At 33.3% G+C, this 19,092-nt stretch overlaps 1 protein-coding gene across 1 annotated transcript in view; it reads left to right on the top strand.

The window, feature by feature from the left end:
* The first annotated feature begins 10,990 nt into the window (after positions 1-10,990).
* The window catches only part of LOC133190877 (telomeric repeat-binding factor 2-like), a 15,677-nt gene continuing 7,575 nt past the window's right edge, over positions 10,991-19,092 (top strand). The window contains exons 1-4 of the mRNA XM_061326561.1: positions 10,991-11,178; positions 13,316-13,545; positions 14,125-14,232; positions 18,500-18,646. Coding sequence (XP_061182545.1) covers positions 11,043-11,178; positions 13,316-13,545; positions 14,125-14,232; positions 18,500-18,646 — 621 coding nt within the window. The 5' untranslated portion in view covers positions 10,991-11,042. The remainder of the gene's footprint in view (positions 11,179-13,315; positions 13,546-14,124; positions 14,233-18,499; positions 18,647-19,092) is intronic.

The following is a 19,092-nucleotide window of genomic DNA, read 5'->3' as shown; positions in this document are numbered from 1 at the left end:
TCTGATTTTAATTGTACATATTTATTTTTATTTCAGATATTCCAGTAAACGAGAAGAATAGCAGGAATAGAACAGAATACAGTCAGTAAGTCCATTAGAGAAATGACGGGGACGTCATTTTCTAATGGGGGGGAGTTTGTAGTAGAGGTACTTTTATTAAGAATTATAAAAGTTGAAATGATTTTAAATGAAATAAAATAAATATTAGATATAAATTAAATAAATTAAATAAACTATTAAATATGTTATAAATGCATAAATGATAAGTTTTCTATTAAAGTTTCATTCTGTTCATTCTGTACTAACATGGGTATTTAGTGACATAGATATACACCCCTTTTGGATCCACACCTGTACATATACTTTTACATGACCACACACATATCTATTGGTCAGATTTTGAAATGGTTAGATTTCATTGGTTGAAAGTTTAGTCTTTGTGGGGTACTGAGTTTTATTCAGAATTAGCTCAAGATTTCAAATGGATAAGACATAATTTATATAAGCTGCTGACTTTATTTATTCAAAGACCTAAGACAGTTCCTGAAAATGTAAGTTTTACCTTTTTTTTTATGCCTTAAGATATGTTTTCCATAACTTATGTGAAATAGGTGGAAAACAGAATATTTTACTTTTAAATGTTAACATATTGAATTATCTGTCTGTATAATCAGATGTAGATAAATCTGATGGAGTTTTCTCATTAATTAATTTGTATATATACCTAGAAATATTTTGATGTGAATATTTTGATAGTCAAACTAATTTGAATATCTATTGATTATGAGAAAGGTATTTGTAAAGAACAAATCCTGATTATTTTATTTATTGTACATAGGTAACACCATAAGTAAAGAATTAAATTATTGCTTTGGAGAAAGTTCAATTCCATAAATTGGTATGTCTATCTGTATATATATTTTTTATGATTTGTACAGAAACATAAAAGAAAGATAACTCTTCACAAGACTGTTAAGAGTAATTATGTTGTAAGAGTTAACTCCCTTATATAGAATTTCTCTATTTTATCATATCGAGTGAAATTGATAAATATGATAAATAATTGTTAAAAGGGAAGACAGATAATTTGTTATATTTTTATGATCAGAATATTAGATAATTGATATATTGTTTGTACATATTTTTATGACGCAATTTGTATATTGCAGGACATATCCATTATCCATTTTCCATTATTCCATATATTCCATTAGTCCATTTTCCATTATCCATTTATCATCAACTAGACATGTCACCATAATAAAATGTAAAATTTAAAAAAAGTTACAAGTGTGTTTTCCATCATTGCCGGGAATACCCGCTACATATATATATATATATATATATATATATATATATATATATATATATATATATATATATATATATATATATATATATATATATATATATCAACGAGTACCCGGTTAACCGGGTACTCGATCGAACGTACGAGTATCGAATACTAAAAATGGTACTCGGTTACTCGGATGTGTATTTTTTCTTATTTCAAAGTACATATTTTTATCAAAAACGTATCAAAAAATAACTTAAATATGCATACGGTAATTAGCGTGTCGTCATCTGGTAATCACCTGGTACACAACTGTTCGCACCTGTCGTGGTCCTTAATTTTTGGATGGCTTCAATGATTGTTTTCAGTGAACATCATTTATATCGGAAAAACGTCCGAATAACCGACTATCATAAATTGACCGAATTGACATCCCTAATATATATATATATATATATATATATATATATATATATATATATATATATATATATATATATATATATATATATATATATATATATATATAAAGCACTAAAAACCAACAACACTGTATATCCTAAGTGTCGGATCTACTAAGTAGATACAAGGTCACGGATGGAAATTTATATAAAGCACTAAAAATGACCAACGACACGAACAATAATAATTGTCAAATTTTCGGGACGACCTGTACCTTCCTCAGGACAAAGAAAAAGTTAAGTAGTCATAAAAACAAAGGAAATAGAGAAGCAAAAACAACTAGCACTACTACTAAACTACCAAACACTAAATATTTACAATGTTACATGTTTAATTTGGAGTTTATAAACAGTTGTGAACAAAGAAATCCGGAGCGCTATGAATTGCGTCCGGTCTATCGGGTGTACTCTGGTGAAGTGTGATTTACATAATTGAACGAATTAATTATCGCTAATTAATTACGACCAACAGTAAATCGTACATTGTCTTATTCTCTCAAAATAGCGCAACTCTACATGATAAAAAGAAATTAAAGAAAGATAATATGGAAGGACAATTTTGAAATATGAATTTGGATATATTATAAATTTGGAAATCGGAATAAAAAGAAATAAACAAAAATGTAAGCTGTAAATATTTGGGTAGGTTGTTCCAGGATTGCTAATACGAATTAACGGTAAAGTTTACACTATATAGAGAGAATGAACTTGTTTGTTACAATCCGGGATTGGGTCTAGTTCACGTTCATCCTGGTGAAGTCATTAAGTTTGTTAATACCATTAGGGCGGAATGACTTCAGCCTGTGCATCCAGAACTTTTCCTTGCCTTTTCTCTGAGCGTCTGTCCATCTTGGATTATGGTCAATAACCACTACTGTCATGTCCTCCCATTTGTGACCTTCAAGGTTGAAATGTTCCCCAACGGGTTCATTGAGTTTTTTGGTCCTAATGGTAGAACGGTGATTATTGACTCTCCTGCGGAGATCTCCTGTTTCACCAACATACTGTTTGGAGCAAACTTTGCAACTGATGAGATAAATGCAATTGTCTGTTTGACAGGACAAATTCCCTAGTATTTTGTAGCTGCGGCCTGTAACGGGGCTGTTAAAACTGTCTGTGTCAGAGCTGTACTTACAGAGAAGACATCTTCTGTCAGAGCAAGTTTTAAAGCCCCCGTTAGGTAATGGATTGTCCAATCTGGTTCTTACTACCATATCCTTTAGGTTCCTCGGGCGTCTGTATGCAGCCAATGGGGGCTCCTTAAAGACCTCTGCCATTCGTTTATTTGAGTGGAGAATTGGCAGATTCTTTTGAAGGATACCGCTGAGGTTCTTAAGGACAGGATGGTATGTGGTTACCAGAGGGACCCTGCCGCTATTGTCTTTTTCCTTGTAGCGTAATAGGTTTTGCCTGTCATGTCCCGCCATCTCATCAATAGCAGTTTGTACGGTGCGGGCATTGTAGCCTCTCTTGCATAAGTGGGACTTAAGGAGACCGCTTTGTTCTTGATATAAGGCAGGGGATGAACAGATGCGCCGAATTCTGGTGGCTAGACCCTTAGGCACACCCTTAAATGTGTGTGAAGGATGACAGCTAGTTGGCATAAGATACAGATGGGAATCTGTGGGTTTCGTGTGGAGACTGAACTCGATTTCACCATCAGTCAGGGTAGATGTAGTATCTAGGAATATGTTTTTCGAATTAGATACGTCTACTGTAAATTTGATAGACTGATGAAAGGTGTTGGCAAACGAAATGAATGCCTCGAGGCTCTCGCGACATTCCACCCACTTTATCTCTATATCGTCAATGATACGCAACCAGCTAAGGGGCCTAAATGGTGCTTGAAGTAGCAAGTTGCGTTCCAGTCTGCCCATGAAAATATTGGCATAAGATGGTGCCATTTTCGTACCCATAGCAGTGCCATTAACCTGCAGGTAATGTTCTCCATTAAACATGAAGTTGTTATACTTGAGAACATGTTCAACTCTCAGACGAACGTTTCTATAAGAAACTGGACTCTAACCCTACTAAAGAATTCTCCACCGCCATCACCAAAACTCTTGACGAAATGTTTGAGAAAAACGAGATTGGTATCAACGTCTATGAGACACTCAATCCTATTGACTGTAGACCAGGACAATTTTATCTGCTTCCTAAGATACACAAAGAAGGTATGCCAGGTCGCCCTATAGTTAGCGCTATTGGACACCCCACGGAGAAAATTTCTGAATACATCGATTTACATCTCCGTCCACACGTAGAGAATTTGCCATCCTATCTCAAGGACACCACGGACTACATTAACAAGACACCCTCTACTGGCCTTCCAGATCATACCCTTCTCGTGACTATGGACGTCACATCTTTGTACACCAATATTCCGCACGATGAGGGTATCGAAGCCTGTAGAGAAGTCTGGGATAGTAGATCCATACAAATTCCTTCTACCGAGTCCCTTGCCAAGCTCCTTGAACATGTTCTCAAGTATAACAACTTCATGTTTAATGGAGAACATTATCTGCAGGTTAATGGCACTGCTATGGGTACGAAAATGGCACCATCTTATGCCAATATTTTCATGGGCAGACTGGAACGCAACTTGCTACTTCAAGCACCATTTAGGCCCCTTAGCTGGTTGCGTATCATTGACGATATAGAGATAAAGTGAGTGGAATGTCGCGAGAGCCTCGAGGCATTCATTTCGTTTGCCAACACCTTTCATCAGTCTATCAAATTTACAGTAGACGTATCTAATTCGAAAAACATATTCCTAGATACTACATCTACCCTGACTGATGGTGAAATCGAGTTCAGTCTCCACACGAAACCCACAGATTCCCATCTGTATCTTATGCCAACTAGCTGTCATCCCTCACACACATTTAAGGGTGTGCCTAAGGGTCTAGCCACCAGAATTCGGCGCATCTGTTCATCCCCTGCCTTATATCAAGAACAAAGCGGTCTCCTTAAGTCCCACTTATGCAAGAGAGGCTACAATGCCCGCACCGTACAAACTGCTATTGATGAGATGGCGGGACATGACAGGCAAAACCTATTACGCTACAAGGAAAAAGACAATAGCGGCAGGGTCCCTCTGGTAACCACATACCATCCTGTCCTTAAGAACCTCAGCGGTATCCTTCAAAAGAATCTGCCAATTCTCCACTCAAATAAACGAATGGCAGAGGTCTTTAAGGAGCCCCCATTGGCTGCATACAGACGCCCGAGGAACCTAAAGGACATGGTAGTAAGAACCAGATTGGACAATCCATTACCTAACGGGGGCTTTAAAACTTGCTCTGACAGAAGATGTCTTCTCTGTAAGTACAGCTCTGACACAGACAGTTTTAACAGCCCCGTTACAGGCCGCAGCTACAAAATACTAGGGAATTTGTCCTGTCAAACAGACAATTGCATTTATCTCATCAGTTGCAAAGTTTGCTCCAAACAGTATGTTGGTGAAACAGGAGATCTCCGCAGGAGAGTCAATAATCACCGTTCTACCATTAGGACCAAAAAACTCAATGAACCCGTTGGGGAACATTTCAACCTTGAAGGTCACAAATGGGAGGACATGACAGTAGTGGTTATTGACCATAATCCAAGATGGACAGACGCTCAGAGAAAAGGCAAGGAAAAGTTCTGGATGCACAGGCTGAAGTCATTCCGCCCTAATGGTATTAACAAACTTAATGACTTCACCAGGATGAACGTGAACTAGACCCAATCCCGGATTGTAACAAACAAGTTCATTCTCTCTATATAGTGTAAACTTTACCGTTAATTCGTATTAGCAATCCGGAACAACCTACCCAAATATTTACAGCTTACATTTTTGTTTATTTCTTTTTTTTTTCCGATTTCCAAATTTATAATATATCCAAATTCATATTTCAAAATTGTCCTTCCATATTATCTTTCTTTAATTTCTTTTTATCATGTAGAGTTGCGCTATTTTGAGAGAATAAGACAATGTACGATTTACTGTTGGTCGTAATTAATTAGCGATAATTAATTCGTTCAATTATGTAAATCACACTTCACCAGAGTACACCCGATAGACCGGACGCAATTCATAGCGCTCCGGATTTCTTTGTTCACAACTGTTTATAAACTCCAAATTAAACATGTAACATTGTAAATATTTAGTGTTTGGTAGTTTAGTAGTAGTGCTAGTTGTTTTTGCTTCTCCATTTCCTTTGTTTTTATGACTTCTTAACTTTTTCTTTGTCCTGAGGAAGGGACAGGTCGTCCCGAAAATTTGACAATTATTATTGTTCGTGTCGTTGGTCATTTTTAGTGCTTTATATATATATATATATATATATATATATATATATATATATATATATATATATATATATATATATATATATATATATATATAGTGTATATATATGTTTGATGAAGTAGATCATCATAAATCACGAATAAATAGCGCAATATTTTTTAAAGCTTGGGTTTATTTGGGAATTCATACGATATTAAATGTATCCCCCCCCCCCCCCCAAACACGTATCAAGTTGCATGAACTCTGTATATTTAAACTAATATAGCCTCTGAATGAAAGCATCTTATTTATAAGAATTTAAAAAAAAAATCAATTTACGGTCTTCAATTCTTATATATGATACAAAGTAAAATACTTTAATATAATTTAATATAATCCTTATTTTATTTAGGGAAATCTATTGAATAGTAATTAGGCGATATATGCTTAACCAATGTATAATTGAACCCTCACTCTGGATCCTGTCAGACATGTGTATAGAAAAAAAAAAGATTCCTCTGAAAATATCAGGACAGAAAGAAAGGTACATCAAATGATATCGATTTTAGCGAAAGAAAAAAATATAATATACAACATCCCTTTTCATATTTCTTTTTAGACTTTGATATTTTAATACAATTTATTTTAATCTTGTCGTTTAAAGTTATTTATGAAGAAAATAAAACGTTTGTTTTCCGTCTGTAAGGTATCATTTTATCCAGGAAAGTATTTTTTTCCAGAAAAAAAAACAACTACTGAATTGTAGTTTTATATAGAAGAGTCCCTTGTGCCAGACTATATGGAAGTCCTTGGGGTATCACAATATTTCTGCTTTGTTTGAAATAATTGTATTGTGGAACTTGACCAGCTCATTCAATACTGTTATCAACATATTGTCTGACGTCATGGCGTCAGACAGTATTAGATTTTGCCAAGGCTTGTTGGTCAAGTCGTTCAATAGAATTCTTGTGATAACTTGATCTTGGAAACTTCATACTATCTAAACTATTAATTGGCGAGCATGTGGAGTAAAGGAAACATGCTAAACACCCAAACAAGCCAGAGTATTGGAGCCGATGCCATTATTATCACATTATACATTACAGGTTACATAACATTTGGCCATTCTCGAAAATTGCATCATTCATGTCCAGCAAAAACAGAAGGAATGAAGCTGGTCAGGTCAACACTATCAGATAAACTACTGATTGGATGTTTATTTGCAATGCATGCACTATGTCCCTCTACCTTTAGAATTTTTATAAATCTACACATATTCATAACTAGCAGACGTTTGATTTATTCATAGTTTAAAAAAAAATATCAAAGTGAAGGATAAATGTTGAATATTCTTTTGCTTTGAATTAATTGCAAAGATATTAGCTCATTTGAAACATGTTTATTATTTTTAATAAGACATTTCTTAATTATCAAAATTGTTCACCAATTGATGTTTAGATTTTTATGTGTTGTAACTTTTTCTTTCAAAAGCACTGGTTATATCTTTCTATTCATAAACAGGCCCGTTGGAATAAATTCAGTTTCGGGTGGACACAATCAAGGAAAAATTCCTTATCGGACATAAAAAAAAAATTATCCAAAGTTAATATTTACATAATTCAGGGGAAACAAGCATAAAGTACCTATGTATAAATCCTCGAAATTATTGAGCTCACAACCCCCCCCCCCCCCCCCCGGTTCCTACGTCCATGAAAAAGAATTTAAAAATAATATAATGTATATAGAATAACGTCTCTGATAGAATAAATGCATGTCCAAGTTTCTGAATTGAACTTTTCTTGTTTCTTAGTGCTAATTCATTTCATGACTCTGAGTCATGTTGGTTACACTGGATTTAACTTTTCTTGATTCTTCGGGTAAAAATAAATTTGCTCAAGTCAGACAAGCTTTTTAGGAAAGCTAATACTTGTTAGTTATTATATTAGTATACAGTTAGGGTATATCATTGACTGAGGGAGATAGCAAGATTCCAGTTTTCCTCGACCAGGATTATTTCCCTCGGCCTCTTGCTAACTCCCTCTATGATATACATTTAAATTTATTATACCGATACAAATGCAAAATCTAGAGGATAACTAAGAATTAGCTTTCGACTTTTCACTTGACTAACACGGGCAAAGTATGGGAATTAGGCCATTCACAGCGATTACTAAGGAAGTATTCATATATAAACATGTAATTTTATAATACATGTATAGGGAAAATTCCGTAGAGGTATAATCCTACTGTTTTATTTACATCTGATTCAGTAAATTTTCTAATCCTCAAATCATGTTTGCAGATGTTAAGATGTAAAAACCAGTATACTAATAATTAAATCACTTAGACAAATCAGCGCAATGGGGAAAAACATAAAAGGCACATTAAAATTATGACTCTTTCACCATGAAAGTAAAGGACAGCTATAAAGGAAACAAAATGATTTACGACTCCCTGAAGGATGAGCTATTTATATTACGTAATACCAGGATCTCAATCGGTAACTGCTGATTTATAATTCATAATTGTAAGTCATATTAAAATAAAAAATTTTGTCATCCATGACACGTTTTTAAATTTGTAATTTGTTGATAAATGCAATTAACATATGGAAGCATTTTGTCGATGTAATTTTTTTTTATTGAACCCAAGAGGCATTATAAAAAAAATGAAAGTATAAATTGCTGTTTACAAGGCATGTATAAAAGTACTGAAAGTAGGAATTAGTTGAAATGATTAGAAGGTACGTTAGGGTTCAACATATGAATGATAATAAAGCATAAGAAACCACTGTCCAAGAAATTGATTAAGTTACACTTATATATACAATAAGAAAATAGTTGGGGTTAAATGATGGTCGGTAGTAAGTATTCTACCGGATGATCTTAGGCATTGGAAGGGGTTCGTCCGCCTCCCCTCTCTGTAAGCAACCTTCAATATGCTACTCCACTTATAATTTTTATCCAAATTTAATAAAACTTGGTACACCAGAGTTAGATAATTCTCTCTCTCTCTCTGTTTTGTTGAAGGTATGTCACTCAATTAAGTGGACGTCTTGGGTCAAAAATAATACCTTGCATGTTTTATTTAATTAAGTGTTCGTTCGTTTATTTATTGATCGGGGGGGGGGGGGGGGGAGGGGGGGTTTACCGCTATGTCTATTAGTCCTAATGTTAGCTGTTCAAATGTTTCTCCTGTGAATTGCATATATACGGAAGCAATTCAAGGTTGTACATGTATGTATATTTACATCCACTGAATATTTTCTCCTTATTTTCTAAAGAAAACCGTTGCCGTTTATCACTTCATGAACAGCACTAGGCATATCACCTGTATAGATTTCTTGATCAGTGGCTTTTCCATCAATGAAACGTACTACATGACGAACATATCAAATAATACAGTAATCAATCTTTTTATCTCACTTTAAATGATTATTTATACAGATATAAATATAAACAATAAAATGTCTTTCTTTGATTGTTAGTTCGGGAATTAACGTTATGTATTTTTTCTGCAACAGCTGCGACATTAATTCCCGTACTAACAACCAAAGAAAGCATTTTATTGTTTAAATATATTAATAAGATGATCTATAACAATGAAGAGCAATATTCCGGTACATAAAGCTGTCCTTATCGTTTTATCCTTTCCGGAAATCCTTATAACCTCTCTAGGGAAAACAAACAAACAGACAATTGATTGAAAGAACATCGATGTGTTTTATAGATCTATATATTAAATTGAATTTCATAAATTTACATTTATGCAGACTGATAGGCGTGGAATCTGGAGTTAAGTGATGAATATGTTATCATTTGGTTATTCATCTATGTCAGTCCTTGTTACTGTAATTTGTTTAGATCATTAATTAGCATTATCAGCGACAGCACTTAAGAATGTGACCGTTTTGCAAATGTTTTGGTGCGAATTCTGAAAGAAAAATTTTTGTGTGTAATATTTTGAATGGTGCCAACCTGTTTCAGTTTTAAATCTATTCCTGTACACAGATTGAACAAGTAGGAAGTCATTTCAGTTGGTTAGGGTGGGGATGGGGGACGGGCACAACAAAACAGAAAATACTTAACCCCCCGCCCCCCCCCCCCCCAAAAGTCATATAAGTTGGCAAATTAATTCTCCCTCTCCATTTGGGTAGTAGAGCGTGCAGAACAAAACAATAGCAAATTTGTACATTATTCCAATGTTTTCAATGTAAATACTTTACTGTATATAATCATTGATATAAAAGTGTGTCTATCCCTTAAGGAGGCTGGGGGGTCAACAAATTAACCATCAGATATAACTTTATTTGTTAGATATGATATCTTAAGCTGTCAACTATCATTTGGCAAAGAAAAATTTCATACATTTTAGTTTTAAAATTTGATCATTTCTGTATATCTTTATATGGAGCTCTTCTTCTAAAGGAGATCAATATAGTCTGAAAATGGTCACAACCACCCAGCCCTCTTAAGTTATATACAGTAGTACTTCCTAAAACAGCTTTCTTTAATTAAAAAAAACCCCCATATTTACAGCCACAAGAATTGTTTTAAAAATACATTCCAAATGCCTTCACAGTCGTCATTACTAGTTCATAAATAATCTGGCTGCAAAAAGAAAAAAAAAAATCAGTGAAGACAAGTCGTAATGTCTATGTAAGGATCTGAGAAAGTGCTTCATGGTTTCTTGCTGTGTGATCATATGACAATATTTCATGTAGGTTTCAGGAACTTATTTTATTGAAATGATCGAAAGAACCTGTAGTCTGCATAATAAAATTTCCCGCTGAATGTCGAAATTTTAGCATTTGTATTTTTATTCTTTCTTATTTCATTATTATTCTTCCCGTAGTCTTGTGGCTAAGATATGATGGGAAAATCCGGAAATGTATGATCAAACGGTTTCAGTTTTTACAGTTACTGACATGCATGTATTTCCCGCGAGATTTTCCATATTTTAAAGTAAACGATTAAGCCTATTTCCAATAAGTTTTTTTTCCCCAGATTTTAAGATGACTGCAAACATTGTGAATGAGAAACAACAGATCGTAAATAGATGGATTTTAGAATATACATTTTCGTTGGTGTGGAAGGATTTTGTGGAATGTGGATCTGTTGACCGTAAAAACAACAGGGATCTTATTCAATGTAATACACTGCATGGGACTGCGTTGTCTTTTAATCTCAGATTTTGCATGAAGAAGCCTGGTATCTTTATTTATATGTCTGTTAAAAGTACACAGCTATTTTTATAAAGTTATTTGCGTAACCTGTTAGACAACCATTCTCCTGGAACACGTGTGTAGCAGCTGCTTATTATAATACTAGTGCTCAGAAAATGAGCTTGATTTATGCTGCGTTTTATTAGAATTGAATTCAAAATAACAAATTTTTAGGTGACTTGCGTTTAACACAGTTTTACAGCCCCGACCAGGAAAATTACCTTTTCTTAGTTTAATATATTTCAGCAAAACATGCACAGGGCTTAACGGACTCTGTTACAGGGTCCAGTAATTTTAATGGGTGTGTCGATTTACCCAGATGGACCCAAATGGAACCCAAATGAACCCAAATGGAAATTAAATGGACCCAAATGGAATATTAAAGATGTATTGTCATATTCTCAAGTTGTTACTTATTTAAAATGATGAAAATAATGAACTTACAAATGGAGAATATTAATTATTCATTTCTAATATCGTATTTTAAAATACGAATTAATCTTTTTTTCTATTTGTAATAACTTATGCGTATTATTGAATACGAAATGGAAGTATTTCATTTGAAAGTTTATATAGTTTTCATGGCTGTAGGAACTGGGGGGGGGGGGGCATGTGCCCCCCCCTAATTTTGCAGATATATAGAAAACTAAAGAAAATTAATTCGTTTTTAAAATAAAATATCATAAATGAATAATTAATATTCTCCATTTGTAAGTTCATTATTTTCATCATTTTTAAATAAATAACAACTTGATACTACGAAAATATATATTTAATATTACATTACCTTAAGAGATGGAGACGGCATTATAAGTTTTAAGGGTAGCCAGACATCTCAGCCCACAGGGATAGACATTAATTTTCAGATTCACTGGCCCTTCGGGCAAGCGAACTCAAACTTTGACTTGTCCGAATGCAGAATTTGGATGCCCAAAATTTAGAAAGAAGAGAAAATATCAGTGTTTTGTGAATTTTGATTTTTTTTCCCTGACAAACTTAAGATACGCTAAAGGAAAACAGTTGCTATGTTTCGAAACACACATGGTCTGATCAGGATACATTGTGCGCAGAGAAATTAGTGTTCTTTATATTCTGTGAGTGGATAAATAAACTATTCTGTAATATCTTATTTCATAATAAAAATGTAAAATTAAGCTGTGGGATGGAAAGCTTATTTTTGTCAACTAGCACGGAAGAAAAATGGAATAACGACCAAATTTTTGAATAAACGGTATCATCTAGAAACGCTACTGAGGAATTTAAACTCTGAATGCAAAAACAATGCCATATCCTGGTAGAAATCAAATGTTCAATTTATTGTTTTGTTTATATATTTAAGTAAGACAAAAAATCTATCAGAAATATTCACTTGCCCGATCGGACAAGTACATGAGCAGTTTCACATGCCCTAACTGAAAATTTACTTGCCCCGGGCAATCGGACAACAGTTAATGTTGATCCCTGGCCCAACAACACCTCAGCCAATCACACATGGCCCAAACGTTGCCAATTTAAAAGACACCTTGGCCCAATATAATTTTATGAGGGACAGTGATTGGTTGGCCCAAGCACTGTATCACTTCCTGTCTTAGCATCACTTCTGACTTGCACTCAACATGCTCAATGCACAAATCTATAAGTATAAATTAAAGGAGACATAAATACTTGACATAATATCTCAAAAATTAATTTTCAATGATAATATCAATAAATATTGTTATTAATATTTCTTAAGCAGAATATAAAATTTAAAATGATTTGTACCATACAATTTCCTATCCTTCAGAAAAAGTTCATTTCCTACAACTCTAAGTGAAGGATGTTGTACATCAATTCCTAATTACTAATGTAGAGTATTATTAAAAGTTTTGTTCAGAAAGTTTATATTAATATGATCAATTGAAAAAAATACAAAGATGGGATATCAGACATTTTTTTCTATCAAATAAACACATTTTTTAAAAAAAAAACTTTAATTTTTTTATGCAATAAGAAGACAGAATGGAATAGACTTCTGAAAGTTTAATTATCTGCTTTGACAATTAATTGCATCCTTTTTTTAGGGATTCTTGGCCAGCAGGTCTTCGAAGAACCCGAGGAGCTATGGCAGATCTATATCCTTTCTCTCCTGTGTCGTTTGGTGGATGGAGAGACGTATGAAACAAAGTATGAAGCAGGAAGCAATCTGACTGTACTTGAGGATGCTGCTGGAATTCTGGAGACCTTTTTGAAAGACATCCCCCAGTCCCTCCAAAAGGAGGGTCATGATTTTCTAGACACACTCAAACAACAGGTACTAGCAGAATAATTCACTATTATATAATCAAAGTATATACCTGTTAGCCCTTTCTTTTGTTAAATGTGACAAGAAAAACAGTAAAAATAACAATAGATTAATCACATGCAAGACATAAACAGTTTTTAATATACATGTACTGAAGTCAAAAGGGAGGGGAAAAAAAACTTTCTCATAACGACCTCATTTACATTTAGAAAGTGAATATACATGTACTGTAAACATATTACATTTGGCTGTGTATTCTTTTTAGCACCGTTGGCGTAAAGAAGTTCAAATACAATGCTAAATGTCTTGCACATATATACATGAATAAGAACATTGAGAAATGCGCAAAATCAAATCTAAACTAACTTGTTCAAAAATCAAACTAAATGTTTTGCATGCTAAATATAATACATTTACAGTAGTCATAAAGAAGTTCCTTTTAATTTGTCCTTGATAAAACACACATGAAGACTGAATTTGTGTGTCTTATTTAATCTTGCATCATTATCAGTTGTTGACAAACATTGTTTGCAGTGTAAAGAATCCATTTTTACTTGCATTTTCAAAAGCTACTTTGGAATGTTTCAGGCTGTATACGTTTGCTGCAGAGATGACAATTTTGAAGCAGCAAAAGAGGTTTATGCTCGTCAGTTTTCTGAGATTAGTAGCGAAAGAAGTCAACAGGAAAATAAAGAGGTTGTATCTTCCGTATTACTGTGTATATTTTGTGATAGCACATATGAGCAAATCTAAAACCCCTGTCACACGAGAGCTGCAATTTTGTGGCATCCATGAAAAAAGCAGAATGCTGAGGAATGCTCAGTAGAGTCTCCTACAGAGCAGCAAGAACTGGAAGGGGCGTCCAAGTGATGTCGTTGGGTCGCCTAGAATGCCATTCGACAGGTCATGCATTTTGAGCATGCACAAAGTATGGGCCATGGCTGTACATTCAGATATACATGCAGTAGGAACCTGAAGGGTCACTGTAACAGCTTGGTAATGTCTCCAATGGTGATGGTGCTTGCACAGAGACCTCTCAGAGTCCTTTGAGATGTCACTGTGTTGAGAAACGTCTTGTGCATGCAGTCAGCATATTATATGGGTATGCTGTAAATGTGAAGTGAAAACTCCTAGCACATCATGAGCACTCAGTGGAAGGGCAGTCATTCACCAGTTAGAACTTTGCAGGAATGTAGTAGCACACTGCATGAGTTCCATAGAAATGTCTTGGTCACCCACAGGATGCTGTGACATCTTTATCTCAAGAAAATTTCATTGAATTTTACAGATATTTCATTGAGAAATCCCAGAAATTTAATGCCATGATACAGACTCTGTGGAAAGGCAGCCCTGGTGTGACAGGGGCTTAAAGCGCTGATTTTTGTATCAAATGCAAAGCAAAATAATACTTTAAAATCACTTTGTTATTTCATCTATTTATCCTTTTTTAAGTTCATTGCTATGTAAAGTACTTGTGCTTAGTTATTCATTTGTTATTCGTAAACATATGAGAAAAGCAGAAACACAAGAAAACCAAACTTTAAAAATGGAACATTTTAATTCTCATCTTATTAATATCATAACTTAATATAAATTTCATATAAAAATATTGACACATGTATATTTATGTCAAGTTTTGGGGAAAAAAAATGAAAAAGTTAAAACGCAGATATTTTATGAGGAGAACCAATTAACTGTTTCTTTAGAATTTATTCACTTACACCTCACCTCCTGAGTCATTTAATAATTTTCCACATGCACCAGTCATTTTTTTGGGGTCTCTTCAGAATTTAACTTTTTTCTTACACTAGGATAGATACTGTATTTGACAACATATTTTAGTGTAGAAGTGGCATACATGTATATGAAAACACATTTTACATTCTGTAGGAAATACATCCTTCAAAAATGCTAGAATGATGTCACATTGTGAAAAGGTTTTATAAATCCAAAACAGTGTCTGCCCCACTTAATCATGAGTTTATTAATTTCCATTGGATTACACTTATTCCTTCTCTTGGACGTATAACTTGGTTGTCATGTCCTTTTCTTTTTATTTAATTTCCCTGCAGATATATCAAGTCTTCTGTTTGTTATTTTCTAGAGCTGGACTTTTAAAGAGGCAAAAAATTTGATTATCCCAAGTCAAGCCAGTCTGTGTTGTGTCATAAGGAGTGTCCATCTTGTTGGTCTTCATTAATTTACCACTTTGGTATCTCTTCTGTTATGATCATGATTAAGAATTTCTGGCTGTCTGACTGGTAATTGATCATCTTCCAAATTGGAAACATTGATTTTCTGTACATCATGGAAGTATTATTTAGATACTGGTAATATTTTTTCACAACAAGGATGAATTTTTCAATAGTATTGAAGCAGAAGTACTCCAAGTACTCAAGCAGAGCTCCATTGACTAACTGCTCCCACTCCGATAGCTCAGATAGAATAATGTGTTAATTTCTCCTGTCCACAGTTATCCTCCCTTTTAGAAAATTCTAGATTTGATGCTTGGTTTATATAACCTAGACTGATGACATCACAAAATTTCTGTTGAATTATGAAACTGTTTTTTAACCATCTTCATTAAGGAGAAGAATTAGACAGAGTGGTTTTGACTGACTGCTCCCAGTAATCAGAAACTTGATAAAAAAAAATATTTATGAAAAATTGTATGTATTTTTTTTATTACTTGATATTAAAAAAGCAACTGAAATATAGGTTGCTCCGAGTTAAAAAAAAAACATAACAGAAGAATAAAACAACTGCACTGAAACAATTAAATGTCAGTAAATTATCCTATCCAGGAGGTGGTGACCTCAAAAAGTAGGGAGAAATTAAGAGAGGTCAGATTTTTATGTAATATATGAAACAAGATTGACTTTTCAGACCTATGTTCTTAAATGGAATATCAGAATACAATTATTGCCATTTTTGAGGTCAATACAATGATTAAGCAACCCAAGCTGAAGGATGGATTATTTACAAAGCCTTAATAATATGGTGTAAATTGTACTTAAAGGGGTTGCTAAATCATATTGTTAAAAAAGCAGTAATTGTTTAATTTTATGATTCAATGATTAAATGATGCAAACTTTTAAGTTAAACCTGGTTTTTCAAAACTTTATATCAACTAAATTTTTTTTTTCATTTGAATAACTGAAACAACTCATAAGTCATAACTAACTAAAAAGCCCATATAACATGTATAAGACATACCTTTTATGCTTTTTTTCATACAGTGTGCCTCGGAGTACATACCTCTTCAAATTCAACAGCCAGATTTAAACACAAAGAAGTATAATCTCATATTTTATTCAGTTATGCACCAAAACATATTAGATTATAATTTAGGAAAATCAAAAGTATTCACTTGTTAAGGGAATTTTTGAAGATTTTGAGCAAAAGACAAACAAATCTGCTCAGTTTCCCCAGAGAAAAATCACTAAATACCTAAATTTTGAAATTTTTCAAAAATCTAAATTGTGTACATGCTATTTATTCTTTTAAAATATTTAGAATTATAAGAGAAACAAAAGCACATATCTTATTATATTTGACCACTTAGATTTTGCATAACAGTCTCCTGAACATGTATAATACATGTATCAAGTTTTACAATAATTCTTAGCAATTAAACTGAGAAAAAAGTAGAAGTGAAAAGCAGGTATAGTCTTAAAATCAAGAAAAAACAAACATAAGACTGCGTTGATCTGTTTGCACAGGAAGTACACACAATTATCATTTTCATTACATGAAATCACAGACACTTGCCATGCTTATATATTGTTGCACAGACTTTCCTCTCTAGTCTTTCTAGCTGATGAAGTTGTGATGCTTTTGCAAATTTTCCTTTTTTGGTCTTGTCATAGTTGTATTATTATTATCTCAGAAATAATGTGTCTTTGCAGGGTTCGAAATTCACTATATACAACTCGCAAAACGCGAGTTAGAATTCTCAAATTGCGAGTTAAAATTTAGGTAACTCGCAAAGACTTGCGAGCTGATTTTTTTTTTTTTTTTTTTTTTTTGCATTGAAACTGTAGCAAAATTAAATAATATGATAGAACAAATTGCTTCTGATTTAAATCAGTAATTTAAATAAAAGTCACACTGTTGTTGTATTTTGTGTATTTACAGTAGTAACTTTTTCCTTATTAAAGTTACATGTATTTAATTTATATAAATTTAACTTTATTTGAAAATTGCGAGTAGTCTTATAAAATCGCGAGTTCACTTTCTTGGTACTCGCAATTATTTGCGAGTTGTAATTTTAGGGAGTTTCTAACCCTGCTTTGAATATTTCAACAGATGGAGTGATGACTAGAAGTTTATAGTAGGTGTATAAAATTAAAACCTGACCCCAGGATCATGAAACAGACTTAGACTTAAGTCAAATTTTCAATCACCTGTAAAATGTTGATTAATTATTGAATTAATCTCCAATTTGCAGATAATAACACTTTTGTAAAGTAATATTGAAAATTGTTTTAAGTTTGGTCTGCTTGACTTCTGCAACATTTTAATATGACATAAAGATTTTGACTTAAGCTTGATATGCTTCATGATCCCGGGGCCAGATGCGTAAATTAAAGTATGGCCTTTCCTTTAATAAGCAAACCTTGCCATTTTTTTTGGGTTTTGCTGATGTCATATGCAGATACTAGTGACTGGGAAAGACACTGGATTTCACTTGGCAAGAAAAATAAACATTAAATCATGTCAATCTGGAAGTTCCCAATTCTATATTTGGTCCAAAGTAGATAAAAAATAAAATGTTATGTTCACCTTGAAGGTTGGGTGAAGGTGAATATAACCTTATTTGATTTCTTATTTCTAAAATATTGGATTTCATCCATTAAGACTAGACATAAAACAGACAATTTTAGCATGTTGAGGAAAGTAAAGTTGTTAATGTCCTTTATAAATGCATTGTGGTTGAAATAAGTATGCTAATCTCTTTCAGAATAACAATAGAGAAATCCAGAAGCTGCTAAAATCAGAAAACCCCAAACACAGTACACTTAATACACACAGATATACAGACTTCCTTCATAAAGCTCAGAAATTCCTCAAACACTTCATCAAAACAGATGAGCCAGTATTGTTGCAGGTAAACTTAAGTGTAGTTAGCTTGATGCTTGAATTTGCATTTATATGTCTAAGGGTGCATTATTTGAAAGTCTTAAAAATACAGAGGACATTTAGATTACATCCTGTCAGTAGATATATGTATTTTGGAAGAGAGATCATAAAAAGGTACTGTTAACATGGTGAGGGGGGAAAATTACATTATTTGGAAGTGACAGAAATCTTCATTGCAAAACAAAACATATTTATTGCAGTGCACAAAACAGGATATGTCATGGAAATGTTTGTACATGTATATTTGATTTCCTTATGTTTTTTATTATGTTATCTACATAAACCATTTTTATACACCCTATTTACATGTCTGTGTGTATGATGAGATGTATAATGGTATGGTGTACATGTCCATCCATCTCTGTTCGTCAGTACTACGAGGCATAGAATCAAACTTTGTCAGACGATGCATCT

The sequence above is a fragment of the Saccostrea echinata genome, unplaced genomic scaffold (genome assembly GCF_033153115.1).
Source record: "Saccostrea echinata isolate AGI-Se365-2 ecotype Australia unplaced genomic scaffold, CSIRO_AGI_Sech_v1 ptg000001l, whole genome shotgun sequence".
NCBI classification, from domain to species: domain Eukaryota; kingdom Metazoa; phylum Mollusca; class Bivalvia; order Ostreida; family Ostreidae; genus Saccostrea; species Saccostrea echinata.
This window is presented reverse-complemented; position numbering and strand designations above follow the sequence as displayed.